Source organism: Pseudopipra pipra, chromosome 5 (assembly GCF_036250125.1).
Source record: "Pseudopipra pipra isolate bDixPip1 chromosome 5, bDixPip1.hap1, whole genome shotgun sequence".
Taxonomy (NCBI): Eukaryota; Metazoa; Chordata; class Aves; order Passeriformes; family Pipridae; genus Pseudopipra; species Pseudopipra pipra.
The window spans coordinates 72,259,883-72,283,330 of record NC_087553.1 but is presented as its reverse complement, the minus strand read 5'-3'; the positions used below and the strand labels follow the sequence as shown (position 1 = coordinate 72,283,330).

Sequence of the window (23,448 nt, the reverse complement as noted above, 5' to 3'; positions counted from 1 at the left end):
TAGTAGTGAATGAAGCATTATAGACTCATAGAAGACTCATTTTGAGTCTTGGAAGGGCCCTTCAAGATTATCTGGATCCAATCTGCTGCCATGGGGAGGGACACCTTCCACTGGACCAGGTTGCTCCAAGTCCCATCCAACCTGGCCTTGAACATTTCCAGGGATGGGGCAGCCACAGCTTCTCTGGGCAACCTGTGCCACTGTCTCACCACCCTCACAGCCAAGAGTTTCTTCCTCATATCCAAACTAAATCTACACTCCTTCAGTTTAAAGCCATTCCACCTTGTCCTATCAGCTCCAGGCCCTTGTGCAAAGTCTCTCTCCAGCTCTCTTGCACACCCTTAAAGAACTGGAAGGGGTTCTAATGTGTCCCCAAGACCTTCTCTTTCCCAGGCTGGTGGCAGGAATACGGGCTCTTACAAAGCCTTGGCAATCCAGAAAGGGAAAATATGCAGCCTGGCCATATTAATTATCTCCTGAGAGACTGCAGAAGAGCTGATTGTGGACATCTGGGGGTGCTCCGAGACAGGTTGGTCAAAGGGCACCAGAGATGTTCTGCCAGGAACAGAAACCTGTGTGGGTGCTGCAGCAGCAGTGACTGTGGCCCCTGGGGAATGAGGAAATGGAAAGGGATGTCACCAGACCCAGTTAACTGCTCCTGACCTGTGGCTTCAATCAGCTACCTTTGGAGAAACCCAGAAGAAATTGCAAATAGCAACTGTCACCCAATTTCTGTGCAAGGATGAACAAATCTCCCCTGAGTAACAACAGAAAACTTCTCCTTTTTTTGAAATTCTGTGGTTATTGGATTTACAACCAGGCATATATTGCAGTGGGACTCCTGAGGGATCAGCCAACTGTTTCTCCAGGGAGAAGAGGCAAGGAGCAGCTCAGTTGCCTGTTCTGAGACTCTGCTTCAAGGTAAGCTCTCAACATTGACTCCAATATTTCAAGTGTTTCCTTAGCTTTGGAATAAAGAGATCAGACAAAGCATATACTGGAGTTGCTGAGCTCCACCATCTGCCTTCCATGGAGAAATGAGAGGTTATGCATGCACTGAATTGTGCAGCTCTTTAACATTTTCTGTTAAGGAAGGCAAGGACAGAAGGATGGATTTTGGAGAGAAATTCAAGTCAAATCACCAGCAAAATTCACATCAAACTGTTTAATAAGAATCAGGAGGGGTGAGGTGTGGTGCCGAGCTTATGGAGTACCAAAATTCCACCCATGACCTTGCAAAAAACCTCGGGACAAACACAGGTACTGGCTGCACTCCTGGGCAAAGTTAATCTGAAACCCTGTGTGGGAAATCTAACAACTCTTCCTTCCAGGAGATCATATATGAACAGCCAGTCTCAGACTGCAGCAGAGACATTTCAAAGTCCTCTGCCACTCTGGGGCTGGGAGCAGAGTCCTGAGCCCATATTTCCCATGGTAAGTTGGTTTCTCTCTATCTGATATTGAGTAAGTGGGATATATTTTAAGCTTATGGAGGGGTTGGTGCAAAAGGACCTTTCAGGACCTTTTCTGCTTGATTTGGGGCAGAGATGGTCCTGCTCTGCAGAGCACTGTAAAAAGCTACAGCTTGTGGCTCATATTTTGAGTTTCCTCATCACTGGTCCCCATGTTCCTGATCCAGGGCTGGTAAAGAGAAAAAGGAGCAGATATCTTGGGTGAGACAAGGGTGTGTGTAGCTCTATATCCTGAACTGATTGGATATGAAGAGATAAAGGTCAGGGCAAAGGGTCAGAAGAGAGCAAATGTGCAAGGTGCCTTGTCAAGTCTTCTGGAGTCCTCAGCCCAGACCCTTTTGCAGTGTCAGGTGGACTGTGGCAGCTTCCTGTCCCATGAATCCTTCCAGCTGCCTCTCCTGCCTGCCTTCTTGAAAATGCTAATTATTTTAAAATCACTCTGTTGATTTTAAAAGAGCCTTTTAAGTCTTGTATATAGCACTGAAAATGGAAATATCACTGCTATCCTTAAGCCTCTGGTGCATCAGAAAGAAGACAAAGCTCCCTGCTTGGCTGCCACCATCAGAGGGACTTTTCAGTGTTGTCTCCAAGAGCAATGATCTCACTGAGTGCTGAATATCATGTCAATGCTGAGCCAGACAAAAGAGGACTTGTTTCTGTTGAAGAAATAGAAATTCCTGCAACAGTGCCCTTTACTGTACAGGAACTTGTCCAACTCCAGGAGTTTGGACAAGGTGACCTTGTCCCACTGCTGTGCCTCAGACCCTCAGAGTCAGATAACTTTGCTGTGAGAGCGGATTGGACATGAGGTGGGTTTGGATCCCTCCTGGGATAAGATGAATTCTCCCACTGCTGCTTCCTGTAGTCACCTTAACCCTCTTTTAGATTTCAGCCTGTTTGCCCTGGCACTTTTCCATATCCAGGAGGTCAGACAGTACCCTCTTCTTGGTTTCTCCTAGTCCTCTTATCAGCCAGCTGTGTCCCACCAGCACAAAAATGACTGCAGGCCATGGTCAGCTCTCTCCAAGCTGAGTGTCCCTCTGCATTTGCCTTCCAGGGGAGCAAGAGCCCTTCACCTGAAATCCTCTCGTGATGCTGTGGCTGCTGCTGCTGCAGGTCTGGGCGAGCTGCCTCTGGCTGGGACAGGGCGAGGTGGTGAATTCCTTTGCAAATACATGTAATCAGTTTTTCTACCAGAACGTGCCCCCAGCAAAAGGCCTTGAGCCACAGAACCCAGCCTGGATCTGCCAGACCTTCAAGAACCAGCGTTTCTATGCCACCTTGTATGACAAAAAGGAGCGTATTCCCGTGTACTCTGCTTACATCTACCAGTATGACGCTGGCAAGAGAGCTACACCAGAATGGATGGTTGAGCCCCAGGTAAGTGTCCTCTCTGACAGTATGTCACCCTCCAGTCATTAAAAGATGAACTGTAGTATTTAACCAAACATCTCTATTTCCTCCCACCCCCATACACACACATGCAAATGGACCCACGGGATGGAATTCATCTCATCTTACTTCATGTCGGGTTATTAATATAATAAATAAATGCAGTCTGACTCCTAGCTGAGGTTGCAGCCAAAAGGGATTTATTTCAAAAAGTAGTGCCTTTTTATCCCCTGGGAACATGTGACCAAATAACCAATGGGAATACAGGAGACCGCACATGTGTCCTGGACTCTTCTCCCAGGATGCTTCCCCTGCATCCTCAGGACACGCCTCCTACAACTTCAGACACCTCCACCCCATGATTCCTTTGATGCATTTCAAACAACAGCAGGAGGAGGAGTCCTATCCCAAAGGTGCCCATTTTTCAGCATTGACCTGAGAGCAACATCAAGGCAAATTCCATTCATTCCATTCCAAAGTCAAATGACCTCCCTCTCTGTGCCCTGCTGTGGTGGGAGAACAAGTGATGGGGAAAAGGCATCCAACAGCAGCTAAATTTGGGGGACCAACAGTCCTGCTGGGCTGTGATCTCCACTTTGCCCTGAGCTGTTTTGCATCCCTGACAGAGCTTAATTGCTCCCGCTTAGGTGTCAAATAGGCTTTGTAAGTGATGTGAGAGAAGTGAGGAGACACTCAGAATTGGGTGAGATGACCCAGGGAAAAAGCCTTGGCACAGGCACTGAGTGGGGGAGGGTTTGGTGAACCCTGGGGAATGTATTGAGTGATATTTCAGGCAGTGAAAAGTGAGGAGCATCAGTGTCAGTCCAGTCAGAAGGGGGTGATCTCCAGCCAGGGGCAGTTGCCCCTGATCACTGCTGCCTCAGGCTTGGTTCAGAAGGATCCGTCAGACACACAGATCTCCCCAAACAACAGAGTTCTCCCAGATGTCCTTCAGACCTCCAGTAAAAAAGACCAAGGGAATTATGGAACAGAAAGAGAGGAAGTTCAGGTCATTGCTAAGGACAGAGCAGCAGGAGGCAATTTAGGTGTTCATGAGTGACAGAAGAAAGCCATATACCTGTTCCAGAGGGAGAATAAATATGTGTTTCCAAAGATGAACAGAAAGGTGTTGGAATTCTAAAAAAAGCCATTTGCACTTTGTACTCATTGGAACTCAAACAACTAATATGATATTGCACCACTGCAGTCTCCATATTTAGGGCAGAGATAAAGTTCCTATCTTTTCACAGAATCATTGAATCGTAGAGTGGTTTGTGTTGGAAAGAACATCAAAGATCATCTCAATTCAACTCCCCTGCCACGGGAAGGGCCACATTCCCCTAGACCTGGTTGCTCAGAATTCCATCCAACCTGGCCCTTTTACTCCTGGATCATGGAGCCAGGCCTCCTGCAGACTCTTTGATTTCGGTAACTTTGTCCAGAGGGCCTTTTTCAGTACTTGGGTTCCTCAGGACTCTTTGGGGATTATGAGCTCTTGAAGAGGCTGATCATTTCTAACTTCTTTGCAATGAGATTGCAGAAGATGCTTCCTGGCTCAGATCAGCTCTGAGACACATTATTAGGACTGCAGTAGCAGATCCCATTTCCAATGAGGTCTTTTTGATTAATGAACAAAAAAGCTTCATCCTTGCAGTGACCTGTAGTCCCCCTGGTAAACCTCACCTCTAGGAGTGTTTTCTCAACACATCTCCCTGTGTCTGGGATTACAGGAGGCAAACTCTGGTGTTCCAGGAGTGTGGTACACCTGTAGCAACCACAGATGGAATCAGAGAATGACAGACTGGGGGTGGGAGGATCTGGGGAGAGCCCTGGGCAGATGTGGGGAGTGGAGAGAGGTGGAAAAGGAAGCAGATGTGGCAGGGTGGATGTGTTACCAGAGTCAACTTCAAACCTAGGAGTGGAAAATTCTAATTGTCTCATGTATCCAGCCACATTCCTAGCACAGGTTGCAGGCTGGATAACAAAGGTCACAAGTCTAAATGAGAACAGTCAGATACTGAGTCTTTTTTAAGGCTTTAGTGTTCATTGGGGAGTGGCAGCTACAGGATTTTGTCTTGGATTCACACATTTTCATATACTGAGATGACAAAAAATTAGATCTTGACACTCAGAGACTTCTTCTTCAGGGAAACCTGCTCCATTACTCCCATCCCCAATACTAATACCTTTTCCTCTTCCTTATCTGTCAAGCTGATACGGAACAATCTGCCCAAAGACATGGAAACAGAGAAGACCCTCAGAGAAACTTACTCAGTCAGCCAAAAGGATATCAGCGAGAGCCAGGCTGTCTACCTAGACTACCATAAACTTAAGGGTTTGGACCGTGGCCATTTGAACCCCGCTGCTCATCATGACACCCAGGATGGCAGAAACGCGACCTTCACCTTCACCAACATAGTGCCCCAGAACACTGCACTCAACAGCGGCGAATGGAACGTCTATGAGCAGAAAACAATGGCCAAGAAAAGCAAGGACTGTCAAACCACCTATGCCATTGTGGGGGCTGTGCCTGGGAACTCCTACATCTCCAATGGGAGGGTTAATGTACCCAGCCACATCTGGACCAGTGCCTGCTGCAAGACCAAACAGAACACCGTGATTGCTTGGGGGGCCATTGCTGAGAACAACCAGAACAAGATCCGGGTCGTCAAGCTGGGGGCACTGGAGGAAAAGTTGGCTGAGCTGTATAAGAGGGGACCAGTTTCTCTGTTCCACAAGGACTGTCCCCGTACCTAAGCCTCACATCCCGGGTGTAAAAGGCTCGGGTGCTTTTCCCACATATCACAGAATCAGAGAACGGTTTCGTTCAAGGGACCTCAAAGATCATTCAGTTGCAAACCTCCCGCAATAGAGCAGGGATATCTTCCACTAGACCAGGTTGCTCAGAGCCATGTCCAACCTGGCCTTGAACACTTCCAGGGATGAGGCAGACACAGCTTCTCTGGGCAGCCTGTATCAGTGTCTCAGCACCTCACAGGGAAGAATTTCTTTCTGATACGTAGTCTGACTCTGCCCTCTACCACTTTAAATCCCCCTTCTCCTGACACTCCATGTCCTTGTTCAAAGTCCCTCTCCAATGCTCCTGAAGACCCTTCGGGTACTGGAATGGGATCTAAATTCTCCTCAGAGCCTTCTGCAGCTGAACACCTCCAGCTCTCTCAGCCTGTCTCCAGAGCACAGGTGATCCAGCTCTCAGAGTACCTTTGTGACCTCCTCTGGACTCCACCCCAACAGGTTTGTGTCCTTCTCATGTTGTGAGCCCCGAGCTGGAGGCAGCACTGCAGGTGGGGTCTCAGAAGAGTGGAGAAGATGGGGAAAAATGTCCTGTGCAATGTCCATCCTGCTCCCTTCTCTGGTGGGTTTCCAGCTCTGTCCCTCAGGGCAACTCCTCCTCCTGCTCTGATAAAAGGGAGAAAGAGGCAGGCTTAGCCTCCAGCTGGTTTGCTTTGCTGCTCATGCTGGCAGAGAGCTCTTAGGGATGAGTCCTCGCCCTGGCAGTCTAGAGGGAACAGGTGGAGAAGTGTAGCACTTGTAACTTTACAGACCAAAGAGATGCCTGCGCAGCTGTAAAATCGTTTATTCGCGCGCTAACAAGCCCTTATACACATCCCGCGACATCACGTATTTCCCACAGTTCTTAGCCAGTCCTCCCAGCGGGCATGCTCCATTGAGTACTCTCTCTGGGAGTTTGCTGTGGAGACTACATCTCCCATGCCTTATTGCGACATCCTTCCTATACCGTGTTAACCCTTTCTGCCACAGATAAGAGCCCACAGACAAGGAAATGAGAGCTTCTCCCTGCAATTACATGGGCTTTGCCTTGTTTCCCTTTTGCTCCATGCCCAGAGACAGGTCTTAGTTCCTTCCTCTCCTCATTAGCTGTCCCTCAGAGTGTGCTGCTGACTTGTCCCTCACCTCCTTAGGAAGGCTGTGGGACGAGGGTGGCTCAGGTTGTCCACAGGTGTTGTGGAGTCTCCATTGCTGGAGAGGTTCAAACCCCAAGTGGACATGATCCTGGACAACCTGCTCTAGCTGAGCCTGCTTGACCAGGGGTCTGGACTAGGAGATCTTGAGAGGTCCCTCCAAATCTCAACAATGCAGTGATTCTGTGATGCTGGGAACCAGATTTCGTTTGCTTGCTTTTGAAACCCACACCTTGTAGAAGCAGGAGCTGAGGTCTGAGATAGGCAGGCTCAGGCATCAGATCTACAGGAAGCTTTGACCACTCAGAGGTAAATTTCCCTGATGCACTGTTTGGATAACTTCATTCTCTGCTCTGCTTCTGAACCTTTCTGCAGATTTATGGCTAAAGGATTTTGTGACATGTATTCAGTGTATTCGATATAATCAATGTATTCAATATATCAATCAAAAGATCCATGTGTGCCAAATCATGTAGTTCTTGAGTAGTTCATAATAAAAATGATTTGCTCCAGTGCTGGATTGCAGGGTCATCTTACACATAAACCACAAGTTGCTTCTTGCTGAAATTTCCACCACTGGTGATATCACAGCACCCAGAGCATCCTTGCAGAAGGAAGGGTGTTCAAATCCAATCTAAAGATGCCATAACACCTACAATAGTGTCCCCCCCATCAGACTGCAGTTACTTCTGCTAGGAATGTGCATGAACCAAGTGGATCAGGCTGCAAACAGCTCCTACAAGCTGTGTCACTTCCAGAGGTACCAGCTTGAGCCTGAACTTCTCAGCTCAGCAGCTGTTGTTCACCATCCTACAGTGTCTCATCTCTCACCCTGGACCAACCTCTTTGGGGGCTGCACTGAAACAGTGGGTGGGGTTGAGGTGCAAAGTCAGGCAGCAACATGCAGGGGTCTCCAGGTGTGCTGGGTGTCCCAGCTCTGATCCCAGCCACCAGAGATCCAGGCTCCATAAACAGATGCACCCTGGGCCCTTGAGGTGCCCTGAGTTGTGTGAGAGCCCCGGTGGGGCTGATCTGCTGCAGAATCCTGGGGAACACCAAACCCATCTGGGCCATCAGGCAGAGGCCAGGCAGGTTCCCCAAGGGCATCTGCAGTGGCTCTGGACACCTGAGCACAGGGAACCAGATCCCAGCACAGCCCCTGGGCCATGCCTGGTCACACCAGGGACTTGTGCTCTTGTTGTCTCCATTGCCAAGGTGAGAGCAGCAGTAGCACTCACTTGTGCCAGCTGGACAGCTTAGAGAGGTAAGAGAATATTTTGCTGTTTAGGAGGACAAAGTAGGAACATCACTCTGACACCCTTCTGCTGGACAGCTCCTTTGCCCCAGGTTGCTGCCCCCATGGGTTTTTTCTCCTGGGATCAAATGCCAACACCGCCCACTCCTGGTGCTGGTTCAGGCTGAGGGACCTCTGCAGACACCTCTGCTGTACCTCATGGGGCTCTCTCTGACTCGTTTACCCACATCTTCATGCCCATTGGGTCATCATCCTTGCCATGTCTCATCCCATGCCCCATTACTCTTGCTTTCCAGCATCTGGAATCACAGGTTGCTTGACCATCCCTGTGAGTGCCACCTTTGTCAACCCCTCACATTCTCTCTAGGACCTTTAATCCTGTCAGTGCCCAGAAATGCCCTCCCCTCCTCAGCAAGCCTGTGAAATACATGGGAAGCGTAAAAACGAAAGGAATCAGCTTGGTGTCTGCCTTCCAGCAGGTCTCAGGTCGGAGCTGATCCGAGGGCTGCCCCAGCCCCACGAGCATCCTCTCAGGCAGCTTCCATCTGTGGTTTCCTCTGTTTTCTGCTGACCCTGGTTGTGAATGGGTGTGGTAGTTTGGTCTGGGCCTTCCTTGGTGACCAGTTTGTAACCAAGGAAGGGCCCAGATTTACCCGGTATTCCCTACGATTTTTACGTAAGCCAGTGTCGTGGTTTGGACCTTGTTTTCCCCCAGAGGCTAAGAGAAGTGGTAGACCCCAAGGGGTGGAAACCCCTAGAAGTTTTGAAATTTCGTCCAATGGGCGCTCCTGCAGAAATGTAAACATATCACAACCAGACCGGAAGAGAAGAGTTGTAGTTTTGGTTGTAGGAGAGGTGGCCATGTTGTGAGCCACGAGGTAGGGGCTCTGTGCCCCTTGGGGCCTCTGGCCCCCTCCCAGCCCCTGGCTGGGGGGGCTGCAGGGACCTGGAACAGCATAAAGCTGGGCTAGGTGCCTGTAGTTAAGACGGGAGATGTTCTCTCCATGGGCGCAGAGCAGCAGCCGACACTGGCCGGAGAAGGTGGCAGAGAGCCAGGAGATAAGACCTGAACTGAAGTAGCAGCAGAAGCAACATGCAGCACCGCAGAGGAGACTCCTGGAAGACAGAGCCGGGAGAAGGAGAGCCAGCAGCAGAGAGACAGAGTTTGGGGTAAGAGACTGTACCAGATCCCCCAAAACTCCCTTGGAGACCCTCTTGGAGAAGAGGGACATGGACTCCTATTTTAGAGGAGCCTTGGAGTGCTACAGCACAGAGAGAGAGGAGCTGAGAAGCTCAAAAGACGTCCTGGAGCTGGATCAGGACGGCCAGATGGAATGCGGGGGGAGTTGACCTTGGTTCTCCCCCCCCTTGCACTGCTGCCGCGGTGGCAGCCTGAGAGACAGAGCACGGAGCTCTGCAAAGGGGAATTTGAATCCCCTGAGGAAGGGACTTTCACGAAGATGCCACTGCATTTCGTGATATACCTGTGGTGATGCGAGTCTTGTCCCTGCTGGCAGTCCACAGGTGAGGCCTTCGCTTGGACCGAAGGAGAGCCGAGGGGCTTGGAGACCCCCTTGTGTATGTTGAACAGAGATCCAGCTACAACAACCCAGTTACTGCTGCATGGAGGACAGAAGAGGAGCTGCTGCTTAAGGACTGGAAGGGATCTGTCCTTCTTTCCCTCCTGGACTTTTATTTGGAGGGGAGAGGAAACCTGATCCACTGTAAATACTATATGTCATGGTAGAGATAGTTGCAATCGTGTGTATAATGTGATATGGTATTTATTTGTACAGTCATTGTAATATATTCCCTTTCCCCCACTTTGAGTCTGGTGTGTTTTGTCTGGAAAAACCCATCTCACATTAGGTTGAGATGTGGGAGGGGGAATAGAACTAGGGAATTGGATTTTGGGGCTATCTCAAACCATGACAGCCAGGCTATAAGAAGACAGAAGGAGAGGCCTTCGATCTCTTTCCTTCCGGCGGCTTTGGAGGTGCAGGTTCCCTGCTGTTGAGTCTGTTGTGTTGGGGAGCGAGGCCTGGTAAGGCCTTCTCGACCTTGGGAGACAGAGGTTGCCGGTGATCGTTCCGGAGCGACTCTCGGTTGTCCCAAGGAGAGTAGTGAGATATTTCTTTGCTAACTTTTTTAGTTGCTAGATCTCGGGCTACTGATTGGGATATATATATATTTTATTTTGGTTTTGTTCCTTTTCCCTTCCCCCTTCCCTTTCCCTTGTGAAATTGTATATATTTCAATTGTATATAACTGTAACGTAAGTATATATATATTTATATATATATATTACTTTAGCTGTCTCTCTCTCGTTTCGGGTTTTTTCTTGGTTTTTTTTTCTCCCTCTTCTCCCTGAGGTTCGGGGGAGGGGGACTTCTTGTGGTAAGGTTTGGAGACTTGGCAAGGAGCCAGCTTCAAACCATATCAATGGGGAATAATGATTTAGCTCTTTCATGAGCCCAGAGCCAGTCCATGCCCCCAGTGGTGCTGGAAGCACCTCCATCCACTGGGAAGATGCAGCTGTGCTGACATGGGAAGGTAATTTTGCGGTTTGTTGTTTGTCTGTGCATCTCTGGGGAGAGCTGTGGGCACTGGTGTGTGTCACGTGAAAGTGGGGGGAGTTCACCTGACCCTTAGAGAGGGGAGATTTTCTTGACCCACAGAGATTTATTTGTCTGTTAATGCCCCAGGGAAAACAAAACCATGTATATCCAACCAGTCTGTCAAGTATCCCATAAGGGGACCCTTCACCAAACACTCTTCACAAGATGGGGGATGATTTAGTTGCCCTTTTCAGGGGGCTCCCACCCAACAGCATAAGGGAGAACCCCTCAGTGGGCCTTCCAACATGTTATTCCACTGCCAGCAATCTGTCAGCACCTTATAAAGGACTCACTTTAACAGTTGACAGAATAATACTCTTTATTCATACAAACTGTGACAAGTTAATAAGGTTTGTAGGTCATTGGTGATAGTATCTAACTGCAAAAATGTGTTTAAAGGAATCTAATCATCTTATAAAGAAAGCACAAACACAAACTCTAATACAAAACAATCTACCAACAGATTATGGAGCAAAAGCAAGGTCTAGTCCTGAAAGCAACACATAGAATAAGTTTATCACCTGATAAGCGTCCCTAAAGCAGGGAGGGAAGACAGGTTCAGCCTGTCAGCCAATCCCAGTAGTTGAGGTGGAATCTTCCTCCAATTTCTCCCCATTTCCAACTTCCTTTCCTATTATTTCTTTAGATTTAGGTGGGGCTTGAGTGACTCTAGTCATAAGTATGTAATTGGATAGTTGTCCTGGCATCTATCTTTCTTAGTGGGCACAGTCAAAGTGTCACCGTGTTGCCCTCCCTGCAGGATGTTTCTGAAGGGAGGCTGCAGTGCCTTCATGTTGCTCCCCTCTCCATTGCATCCCCCATAACAGGTGTTTATCAGTTTGGGAAAACACTGTGGGGCATTGTGACTGTGTTCCACGTGGGAAACAGTCGCTGGGTCCCCTCTGTAATCCTTATTCTCCTTTAACTTCCAACCCTATCCATTATTCCACAGTGTGTCACTGGTATTTTAGACAGAAAGGAAAAATGATTTTGCCCAGGAGCTGTGAGGACATGCTGGGAGCTAAACCCACTGCACTGCCAAGAGTTGGATCATGCAGATTGCTTAGTCCTTTTCCAATAGCACCAGTGGTTCAGATTCCATGTTGGCACGTGCTGTTCCAAAAGAGAAGGAGAGGAGAAAATCCAGACAGTGCCATCATCTGTCCTGTGCTTGAGAAAGCAGCTGGGCAAAACTCCTTTGCTCCGTGCAGGAGCACCTCTGGCTGCCACATGGGGAAGGCAGGCTGGGAACTGCTTTACTGCAGTTTTGGCATCTCCTGGGCAAAGGAGGTGCCATCTCCATCTGCTGGGTTGGACACACTGGAGCTACTGGATCTCTTTGACGGAGGCAGCCAATGTACTGTGTGTGGTTCTGCAGGAAGCATGTGCTGTTTGTGGCACTGCCAAGCTGATCTCCAGCTGAGCATCTGAGGGGAGTGCACATCTCTTAACCTCAGCCTTCAGAGACAGACTTTTTCCTGGGAAATGAGGCTCAAAGACATGAAGGCCCCTTCCAAGTCTCACAGGCGATACCACTGGCAATTTCCTGTCTTCAGTTAAATGGTAATCTAGAAAAAGGAAAGAAAATATTACTTTCATCCATCTAAGTCCTTGATCTTGCTGGGAGCTATTAGAAGAAAGGAATGTTGCATTTATCAAAAACCAATAATCTCAATTTTCACTTGTTATTTTCACACCCAGAGTTAGACTAAGAAATCAGGTCAATATTAGAGGTTTGTTAAACTAACTTAGCCACTGCATACAAAGGCCAAACTTTCCTGTTATACGAGTTTTATAAGTTGACACCTTCAGTTTCTGAGGATTTGTGAGGAACTGCTTATCTACTGTGTATCATGATGGGATCTTATGAAGTTACACTCCATTTACACAAGAACCTGCAAACCTATTCAGACTAATTACACAATGGGAGAATTTCCCTATTTATTTTTTTACTGGTGCTCTTGGTTATTGTGTTAGTTCCCCTCCAATGGGATTTATGCACTCAGCTTTCACACAGAAACTGTGCAAATACTGGAGCTCCAACAGTAATGAAAACCCCCAAGCATATGAAGTCTTTTGCACTTTCAAATATCTCTTTCCCTAGTGGATGGAATTCCATTTAAGAGCAGCTCATGAAAAACTATACAGATTATTAGTAATCTCTGTGTAAACAGCAGATCTGTTCTAAGGTCACTACAACATGAGCTGCTTTGGACAATCCAGGTCACATTCAGGTTCTGAAAGCACCAACTACTTGAACAAACAAAGTCTGATTTCATTTGAAACAATTCCCACGGAACTGCTAATTGGTGATTCATTGTAAATTCACAGCCTCACAATGCTTTCTAATGCATTGTGCAACCTTCCAAAGAGGCAGATTAATTTAGTGAAAGGGAATTAAGAGAGAAAACACATTCAGGATCAGCCTGACCTGTCTGAAGTGCCAGACGGATGGTTCGGCTGTGCTGGTGGATTTGAGGGATTTTACATCAGAGGCTCAAGAAGTCCAGGCAATGCCAACCTTGTTCAGCAGCAGTGCAGTACCTTGGGAATGCGGGCTCAGCTTCCTCCCAACCCTTCCATGGCCCAAGGGAGGAGGAGTCCTGACTGAGTTCCAGGCTGTGTAGATGGAATGCAGCTACACACTGTCCTTCAGACCTGAAGGTTTCCATCCCTTCTCCCAGGTTGTATTTCCCCAGTGACTGCTATCACTTTGCCCTGCCAAAAGAGGTGGGAGATCCAGGTCCTACATGATTTGCATTTCCCCCAGATAAGCCATTTTAAGACAACAGAAAACACTGGAGAAAACCAGCTGCCTTAAACAATCTCAGTCTCATTCAGATATATTCATCACTTTATGTATCTGAAATGATTGGATGTTTTAAAGAAAAACATCCTTTCTTTTTCATATGAGGTAACATTTTTCCCCTGGCAAGACTCAAAGCCCAAAGTAAAGGAAACTGTGTGATACAAATATGATAGATAAACCTGCAAGCTCAAGAAGGCTGAACCAGTGATTTCTGAGGTGGAAGTAAACAGGTTGCACTGCCTCCGTTTGTCACAGAGTAAATGCTAGGAGAAGTGACTTTTCTCTATCCATTCCATGGTGGCTTATATGCAGGTGGAATTTGATGATTAAGGCTACCCACAAAGACTTGATGTCTTTGCAAGTGTCTGGGTAAACTCTGGATCTTAGATATCTAAAAAGATTTGAAAGTCAGGGTTATTATCTTGCTTTTTGAACAAAGAAAAAGAGGTAAAAGAAAAAAAAATGAGGAGAAGGTTTTGGGCTTCCCGTGTGTTTGACATGTCTGCTGGTTTAAAGGTAAACCAGCAGGGGAAATGAACTCAACTCAAAAGAGAGATTATAAGTCAGAATAACAATTTAATAAAATAATACAATAAGTACGATTATACAGACAGGCAATTGGGTTTAACTCACAAAACCCAAATATATAACCCAGCACCCTGGGGCACGAACAGAGTGGTGTTCTTTGGGCCCCCTGAGTTTAAAGGAAAAGAAGAGGGAAAAACCTGTTGGTGAGAGTTCTGTTGCAGTCTGGTCAAGAGTGGTGATTGCAGTCCGGTTGAGAGTGATGGTTGCAGTCTGGTTGAAAAAAGTGGTGGTCCAGTCGAGAGTGGTGGTCTGCAGTCTGGTTGAGAGTGGTGATCTGCAGTCTTCCTCTGGATCCCACGATTGGTTAAAAAGGTCCCAAGACTCCAAGATTATATATCCTCCAGTTCAGGCAGGAATGCTCAGTACCTCCCTCAGGGCGGGGGGTTCCTTAATGGGTGTGAGGACAAGAGCAACTCCTATCTCACAGGCCTTTTAGCACCTAGTTTATAGCCTGAGGAGTCTGGCTCTATGTGCAGATAGTGTAAATGGTTCATTGATAACAGTTTCTGGGAAATGGCATGGAAGGCTATAGAATACACAGTTTTGGGTTACACCCATCCAGTGATGAACTGGTCTCAGCTGTCCTAACTAGGACAACATGCTTGCTGTGGAGGGTAGAGCATTTCCGGGTAGTGACAGGGGTAAAGATCCTGGGGAGCGCCCAGGGAGCTGATGGAAGTGGGACTCATGGGGGTGGTCAAGGAGCCAGTAGTTCAAGAGCCTGGAAAGCAGGGGCAGTGGAGCATGGAATGAGCAGTGGTGAGGATGAGAGTGGTCTTATGACCCAGTAGGCATCAAGAGGTGGGTGAGCAAGTCAGAGGGAACCCCCTTGAGGTACTCCAGAGATCCCGTGAGTCCCACCTCTATCAGCTCTGAGGGCACTCCTTGATCCCTGGCAATAGCCAGAAATCCCCTCCCCTCCACAGCAAGCCTGTGAAATACACGGGAAGCCCAAAGGAGAAAGGAATCAGCTTGGAGGTGCTAAAGGCACAAATCCCCTTTTTGCAGTGCTGCAGTCACAAGAGGTTTTTCCATTTCCCTGCATTTGCTCAGCTACCTCCCAGCTTGGCCTGCCTTGAGAATGAGGTTGGACTGCCAGATCTGCTCCTTATCAGCCTTGTCCCTTATTTGCCTCAAAACCACTTTAAGATGCCAGTCCCAGGTTATCAGGGACAAAATAAACCACAGGACTCAATGACTTCCTTCAAACACACTTGGGTCTATCACATTTCTTCTGGTCATTTCTGGTGGTGACAACCAACTTGTTTTCCAGTATTCCTGGACGTTTGGAAGTGGATGAAAATGAGTCCAGTTTAGTAGTGAATGAAGCATTATAGACTCATAGAAGACTCATTTTGAGTCTTGGAAGGGCCCTTCAAGATTATCTGGATCCAATCTGCTGCCATGGGCAGGGACACCTTCCACTAGACCAGGTTGCTCCAAGTCCCATCCAACCTGGCCTTGAACATTTCCAGGGATGGGGCAGCCACAGCTTCTCTGGGCAACCTGTGCCACTGTCTCACCACCCTCACAGCCAAGAGTTTCTTCCTCATATCCAAACTAAATCTACACTCCTTCAGTTTAAAGCCATTCCACCTTGTCCTATCAACACCCGGCCCTTGTGCAAAGTCTCTCTCCAACTCTCTTGCACACCCTTAAAGAATTGGAAGGGGCTCTAATGTGTCCTCAAGACCTTCTCTTTCCCAGGCTGGTGGCATGAATACGGGCTCTTACAAAGCCTTGGCAATCCAGAAAGGGAAAATATGCAGCCTGGCTATATTAATTATCTCCTGAGAGACTGCAGAAGAGCTGACTGTGGACATCTGGGGATGCTCTGAGACAGGTTGGTCAAAGGGCACCAGAGATGTTCTGCCAGGAACAGAAACCTGTGTGGGTGCTGCAGCAGCAGTGACTGTGGCCCCTGGGGAATGAGGAAATGGAAAGGGATGTCACCAGACCCAATTCACTGCTCCTGACCTGTTGCTTCAATCAGCTACCTTTGGAGATAACCAGAAGAAATTGCAAATAGCAACTGTCACCCAATTTCTGTGCAAGGATGAACAAATCTCCCCTGAGTAACAACAGAAAACTTCTCCTTTTTTTGAAATTCTGTGGTTATTGGATTTACAACAAGGCATATATTGCAGTGGGACTCCTGAGGGATCAGCCAACTGTTTCTCCAGGGAGAAGAGGCAAGGAGCAGCTCAGCTGCCTGTTCTGAGACTCTGCTTCAAGATAAGCTCTTGCTCCTTTCTCAATATTGACTCCAATATTTCAAGTGTTTCCTTAGCTTTGGAATAAAGAGATCAGACAAAGTGTAGGCTGGAGTTGCTGAGCTCCACCATCTGCCTTCCATGGAGAAATGAGAGGTTATGCATGCACTGAATTGTGCAGCTCTTTCACTTTTTGTATTAAGGAGGGCAAGGACAGAAGGCTCGATTTGGGAGAGAAATTCAAACCAAGTCACCTGGAAAATTCACACCATAATGTTGACTAAGAATCAGGAGGGGTGAGGTGTGGTGCTGAGCTTATGGACTACCAAAATTCCACCCATGACCTTGCAAAAAACCTCTGGCAAACATAGGTGCGGGCTACACTCCTGGGCAAACTTAGTCTGAAACCATGTGTGGGAGATGTTACAAGTCTTCCTTCCAGGAGATCATATATAAACAGCCAGTCTCAGACTGCAGTAGAGACATTTCAAAGTCCTCTGCCACTCTGGGGCTGGGAGCAGAGTCCTGAGCCCATATTTCCCACGGTAAGTTGGTTTCTCTCTATCTGATATTGAGTAAGTGGGATATATTTTAAGTTCATGGAGGGGTTGGTGCAAAAGGACCTTATAGGACCTTTTCTGCTTGATTTGGGGCAGAGATGGTCCTGCTCTGCAGAGCACTGTAAAAAGCCACTACTCATGGCTCATATTTTGAGTTTCCTCATCACTTGTCCCCACATTCCTGATCCAGGGCTGGTAAAGAGAAAAAGGAGCAGATGTCTTGGGTGAGAGCAAGGGTGTGTGTAGCTCTATATCCTGAATTGATTGGATATGAAGAGATAAAGGTCAGAGCAAAGGGTCAGAAGAGAGCAAATGTGCAAGGTGCCTTGTCAAGTCTTCTAGAGTCCTCAGCCCTTTTGCAGTGTCAGGTGGGCTGTGGTAGCTTTCTGTCCCATGAATCCTTCCAGCTGCCTCTCCTGCCTGCCTTCTCTCAAATGGCAGATGAAAGATGAATTCTCCCACTGCTGCCTCCTGTAGTCACCTTAACCCTCTTTTAGATTTCACCTTCTTTGCCCTGACGGTTTTCCATATCCAGGAGGTCAGACAGTACCCTCTTCTTGGTCTTTCATAGTCCCCTTATCAGCCAGCTGTGTCCCACCTGCACAAAAATGACTGCAGGCCATGGTCAGCTCTCTCCAAGCTGAGTGTCCCTCTGCATTTGCCTTCCAGGGGAGCAAGAGCCCTTCACCTGAAATCCTCTCGTGATGCTGTGGCTGCTGCTGCTGCAGGTCTGGGTGAGCTGCCTCTGGCTGGGACACGGCGAGGTGGTGAATTCCTTTGCAAGTTGTCCTCAGTTCTTCTATGGTGACACCCCCCCAGATGCAGCAATGAAGCCAGAGAACCCAGCCTGGATCTGCCAGACCTTAAACCACCAGCGTTTTTTTGCCACCTTGTACGACAAAAAGAGGCGTATTCCCATGTACTCTGCTTATAAATACGAGCCTGGAAGGCTCACCACAAACCACACATGGACAGTTGAGCCCCAGGTGAGTGTCCTCTCTTACAGCATTTCACTCTCCAGTCACTAAAAGATGAACTGCAGCATTTAACCAAACATCTCTATTTCCTCCCACCCCCATACACACACCTGCAAATGGACCCACTGGGTGGGATTCTCCTCATCTCACTTCAAACACCTGCACCACATGATTCCTCTGATGCATTTCAAACAGCAGCAGGAGGAGGAGTCCTATCCCAAAAGTGTCCAGTTTTCTGCATTGACCTGAGAGCAACATCAAGGCAAATTCCATTCCATTCCATTCCAAAGTCAAATGACCTCCCTCTCTGTGCCCTGCTGTGGTGGGAGACCCAGTGATGGGGAAAAGGCATCCAACAGCAGCTAAATTTGGAGGACCAAGAGTCCTGCTGGATTCTGATCTCCACTTTGCCCTGAGCTGTTTTGCATCCCTGACAGAGCTTTATTTCTCACAGTTAGGACTCCATTTGTCTTTGTAAGTGATGTGAGAGAAGTGAGGAGAAACTCAGAACTGGGTGAGATGACCCAGGGAAAAAGCCTTGGCACAGGCACTGAGTGATGAGAGGGTTTGGTGAACACCGGGGAATGTATTGAGTGATATTTCAGGCAGTGAAAAGTGAGGAGCATCAGTGTCAGTCCAGTCAGAAGGGGGTGATCTCCAGCCAGGGGCAGTTGCCCCTGATCACTGTTGCCTCAGGCTTGGTTCAGAAGGATTCACCAGACACTCAGAACTCTACAAACAACAGAGCTCTCCCAAATGTCCTTCAGACTTTCAGTAAATAGGACCAAGAGAATTATGGAATAGAAAGAGAGGAAGTTCAGGTCATTGCTAAGGACAGAGTAGCAGGATTGAATTTAGGTGTTCATAAATGACAGAAGAAAGCCGTATGCCCTGTTCCGGAGGGAGAAGAAATATGTTTTTCCAAAGATGAACAGAAAGGCATTGGAGGTCTAAAAAAAAACCATTTGCACTTTGTACTCATTGGAACTCAAACAACTAATATGATATTGCACCACTGCAGTCTCCACATTTAGAGCTGGGATAAAAGCTTCTCTCTTTTCATAGAATCATAGACTCATAGAGGGGTTTGTGTTGGAAAGAACATCAAACATCATCTCAATTCAACTCCTCTGCCATGGGAAGGGCCACCTCCCACTAGACCTGGTGGCTCAGAGCCCCATCCAACCTGGCCCTTTCCCTCCTGGATCACGGAGCCAGTCCTCCTGCAAACTCTTTGATTTCGGTAACTTTCTCCAGAGGTCCTTTTTCAGTATTTGGGTTCCTCAGGACTCTTTGGGGATTATGAGCTCTTGAAGAGGCTGATCATTTCTAAGTTCTTTTTAGTGATGCTGCAGAAGATGCTTGCTGTCCCAGATCTGCTCTGAGATATATTATTATGACTGCAGTAGCAGATCCCATTTGCATTGAGGTCTTTTTGATTAATGAACAGAAGAACTTTCATCCTTGCCTGTAGCCCCTCCTGGTAAACCTGACCTCTAGGACTGGTTTCTCAACACATCTCCCTGTGTCTGGAGTTACAGGAGGCAAACCCTGGTGTTCCAGGAGTGTGGTGCAACTGTAGCAGCTACACATGGAATCAGAGAACGACAGACTGGGGGTGGGAGGATCTGGGGTAGAAGTGGGTTTGGAGACAGGTTGAAGGGGAACCAGCTGTGTCAGGGAAGGTTTCTCACCAAAGACCTTTCTCCTTTCAAAGCCAGAGTGGAAAATGCTCAGTATCTCATGTATCCAGCCACACTCCCAATGCAGGTTGCAGGCTGGATCACAAAGGTCACAAGTCAAGAGGAGAACAGTCACAATCCCAGCTTCTTTTCTTCTAAAAGCTGTTGTGTCCATCCAGGAGGGGCAGCTATAGGATTTCTCTCAGATTCATATGTTTACATAGACTGAGAAGAGAAAAAATGTGTTCTTGACACCTGGAGACTTCTGCTCCAGGGAAACCTGCTCCAGTACTCCCATCCCCAATACTAACACCTTTTCCTCTTCCTTACCTGTCAAGCTGATACGTTCAAATTTGTCCAAAAACATGCAAACAGTGCAGACCCTTGAACATCAATACAACATCACCAAAGCGCAAATCATGCAAAGCCAGGCTGTCAACAGAGACTATGAGCACAGTGGTTGGGACTGTGGCTATTTGAACCCAAATGGCCACCACAACACCTTGGACAGCAGGAATGCGACCTTCACCCTCACTAACATAGTGCCCATGAACGAAAAACTCAGCCGAGGTGCCTGGAAAAACTACGAGCAGCAAACGATGGCCAATAAAAGCAAAGACTGTCAAACCACCTACGTCATTGTGGGGGCTGTGCCTGGGAACTCCTCCATCTCCAGTGGGAGGGTTAATGTACCCAGCCACATCTGGGCCAGTGCCTGCTGCAAGACCAAGAACAACACCATGAGTGCTTGGGCAGCCATTGCTGAGAACAACCAGGACCAGGTCTGGGACCTCACTCTGGGGCAGCTGGAGAACAGTTTGGCCCAGCTGTATGGAATGCAAAATATTTCTCTCTTCCACAGTTCCTGTCCCCGTACAAACCCCTCACATTCTGGGTGTAAAAGGCTCAGGGGCTTTTCTCACATATCACAATATCACAGAATGCTTTGAGTTGGAAGGGACCTCAAGGATCATCCAGTCCCAACCCCCCCTGAAATATAGCAGGGACACTAGACCAGGTTGCTCAAAGCCATGTCCAGCCAAGCCTTGAACACCTCCAGGGATGGGGTAGACACAGCTTCTCTGGGCAACCTGTGCCAGGGCCTCACCACCCTCATAGGGAAGAATTTCTTCCTGATATGTAGTCTGACCCTGCCCTCTGCCAGTTTAAAGCCATTCCACCTTCTCCTCTCAGTCCATGCTCTTGTTCCTCTCCAGCTGTCCCAGAGACCCCTTAGATACTGGAATGGGATCTAAATTCTCCTCAGAGCCTTCTCCAGCTGAACACCCACAGCTCTCTCAGCCTGTCTCCAGAGCACAGGTGATCCAGCTCTCAGAGAACCTTCGTGGCCTCCTCTGGACTCCACCCCAACTGGTTTGTGTCCTTCTCTTGTTGTGGGCCCAGGGCTGGAGACAGCACTGCAGGTGGGGTCTCATGAGAGCAGAGGAGAGGGGGACAAATGTCCTGTGCAGTGTCCATCCTGCTCCCTTCTCTGGTGGGTTTCCAGCTCTGTCCCTCAGGGCAACTCCTCCTCCTGCTCTGATAAAAGGGAGAAGGAGGTGGGCAGAGCCTCCAGCTGGTTTGCTTTGCTGCCCATGCTGGCAGAGATCTCCTAGGGATGAGTCCTTGCCCTGGCAGTCTGGAGGGAACAGCTGGACAAGAGCCCATGGACAAGGAAATCAGAGCTTCTCAGTGAGACCAGAAGGGCTTTGCCTTGTTTCCCTTTTGCTCCATGCCCAGAGACAGGTCTTAGTTCCATCCTCTCCTCATTAGCTGTCCCTCAGAGTGTGCTGCTGACTTGTCCCTCCCCTCCTTAGGAAGGCTGTGGGATGAGGGTGGCTCAGGTTGCCCACAGGTGTTGTGGAGTCTCCATTGTTGGAGGGACTCAAGCCTCAAGTGGACATGATCCTGGACAACCTGCTCTAGCTGAGCCTGCTTGAGCAGGGGTCTGGACTAGGAGATCTTGAGAGGTCCCCACAAACCTCAACAATGCAGTGATTCTGTGATGCTGGGAACCAGATTTTGTTTGCTTGCTTTTGAAACCTGCACCTTGTAGAAGCAGGAGCTGAGGTCTGAGATAGGCAGGCTCAGGCATCAGATCTACAGGAAGCTTTGACCAGTCAGAGATAAATTTCTTTCTGTAATACACTGCTTGGATAACTTCATTCTCTGCTGTGCTTCTGAACCTTTTCTGCAGATTTATGGCTAAAGGATTTTGTGACATGTATTCAGTGTATTCAGTATAATCAATGTATTCAACGTGTCAATCAAAAGATCATTGTGTGCTAGATCATGTAGTTCCTGAGTAGTTCACAATAAAAATCATTTGTTCCACTGCTGGATTGTAAGGTCATCTTATATATAAACCACAAGTTGCTTCTTGCTGAAATTTCCACCACAAGTGATGTCACAGTCCTCAGAGCATCCTTGCAGGACGAGGGGTGTCCAAATGCCCCCTGAAGATGCCATCACACCTACAATAGTGTCCCCCCGATCAGACTTTTCACACCCAGAGTTAGACTAAGAAATCGGGTCAATATTAGAGGTTTGTTTAACCAACTTAGCCTCTGGATACAAAGGCCAAAATTTCCTGTTATACGAGTTTTATAAGTTGACACCTTCAGTTTCTGAGGAACTGCTTATCTACTGTGTATCTAGATAGGATCCTATGATCCTATGAACCTGCAAACCATTCAGACTAATTACACAATGGGAGAATTTCGTTATGTATGTTTTTACTGATGCTCTTGGTTATCGTGTTAGTTCCCCTCCAATGGGATTTATGCACTCAGCTTTCACACAGAAACTGTGCAAATACTGGAGCTCCAACAGTAACGAAAATCCCCAAGCATATGAAGTCTTTTGCACTTTCAAATATCTCTTTCCCTAGTGGATGGAATTCCATTTAAGAGCAACTCATGAAAAACTATACAGATTATTAGTAATCTCTGTGTAAAGATCAGCTCTGTTCTAAGGCCACTACAACATGAGCTACTTTAGACAATCCAGGTCACATTCAGGTTCCCTTTGAAATCACCAACTACTTGAACAAACAAAGTCTGATTTCATTTGAAACAATTCCCATGGAACTGCTAATTGGTGAGTCATTCTAAACTCACAGCCTCACAATGCTTTCTAATGCATTGTGCAACCTTCCAAAGAGGCAGATTAATTTAGTGAAAGGGAATTAGGAGAGAAAACACACTCAGGATCAGCCTGACCTGTCTGAAGTGCCAGATGGATGGTTCGGCTGTGCTGGTGGATTTGAGGGATTTTACATCAGAGGCTCAAGAAGTCCAGGCAATGCCAACCTTGTTCAGCAGCAGTGCAGTACCTTGGGAATGCGGGCTCAGCTTCCTCCCAACCCTTCCATGGCCCAAGGGAGGAGGAGTCCTGACTGAGTTCCAGGCTGTGTAGATGGAGTGCAGCTACACACTGTCCTCCAGACCTAAAGGTTTCCATCCCTTGTCCCAGGTTGTATTTCCCCAGTGACTGCTATCACTTTGCCCTGCCAAAAGAGGTGGGAGATCCAGGTCCTACATGATTTGCATTTCCCCCAGATAAGCCATTTTAAGACAATAGAAAATGTTGGAGAAAACCATCTGCCTTAAACAATCTGTCTCATTCAGACATGTTCCTCACTTTATGTATCTGAAATGATTGGATGTTTTAAAGAAAAACATCCTTTCTTTTTCATATGAGGTAACATTTTTCCCCTGGCAAGACCCAAAGCCCAAAGTAAAGGAAACTGTGTGATATAACTATGATATATGCACATAAAAATTTCTCAGTGTCAATGATGGTGCCAGAATTTTCTTTATGAAACCATTATATAACGGATAAGACTCATAAAATGGAAATCTGTGAACTAGCCCGAGCACACACCTCTCTTTGCAAAGCACGCATCAAACACACAGGTACTTTCACATCTAACATAA

General features: G+C 47.7%; 2 protein-coding genes across 2 annotated transcripts; both read left to right on the top strand.

Moving 5' to 3' along the window:
• The first annotated feature begins 592 nt into the window (after nucleotides 1-592).
• On the top strand, nucleotides 593-7,321 carry LOC135415052 (endonuclease domain-containing 1 protein-like). The gene is made up of 3 exons (XM_064656573.1): nucleotides 593-921; nucleotides 2,530-2,852; nucleotides 5,076-7,321. Exons 2-3 carry the CDS (start codon nucleotides 2,565-2,567, stop codon nucleotides 5,619-5,621), a joined length of 834 nt encoding a protein of 277 aa, XP_064512643.1. The 5' UTR covers nucleotides 593-921; nucleotides 2,530-2,564; the 3' UTR covers nucleotides 5,622-7,321.
• An 8,860-nt stretch (nucleotides 7,322-16,181) lies between these two features.
• LOC135415051 (endonuclease domain-containing 1 protein-like) lies at nucleotides 16,182-21,844 on the top strand. The gene is made up of 3 exons (XM_064656572.1): nucleotides 16,182-16,836; nucleotides 17,521-17,837; nucleotides 19,849-21,844. Exons 2-3 carry the CDS (start codon nucleotides 17,556-17,558, stop codon nucleotides 20,458-20,460), a joined length of 894 nt encoding a protein of 297 aa, XP_064512642.1. The 5' UTR covers nucleotides 16,182-16,836; nucleotides 17,521-17,555; the 3' UTR covers nucleotides 20,461-21,844.
• Nucleotides 21,845-23,448: the final 1,604 nt, after the last annotated feature.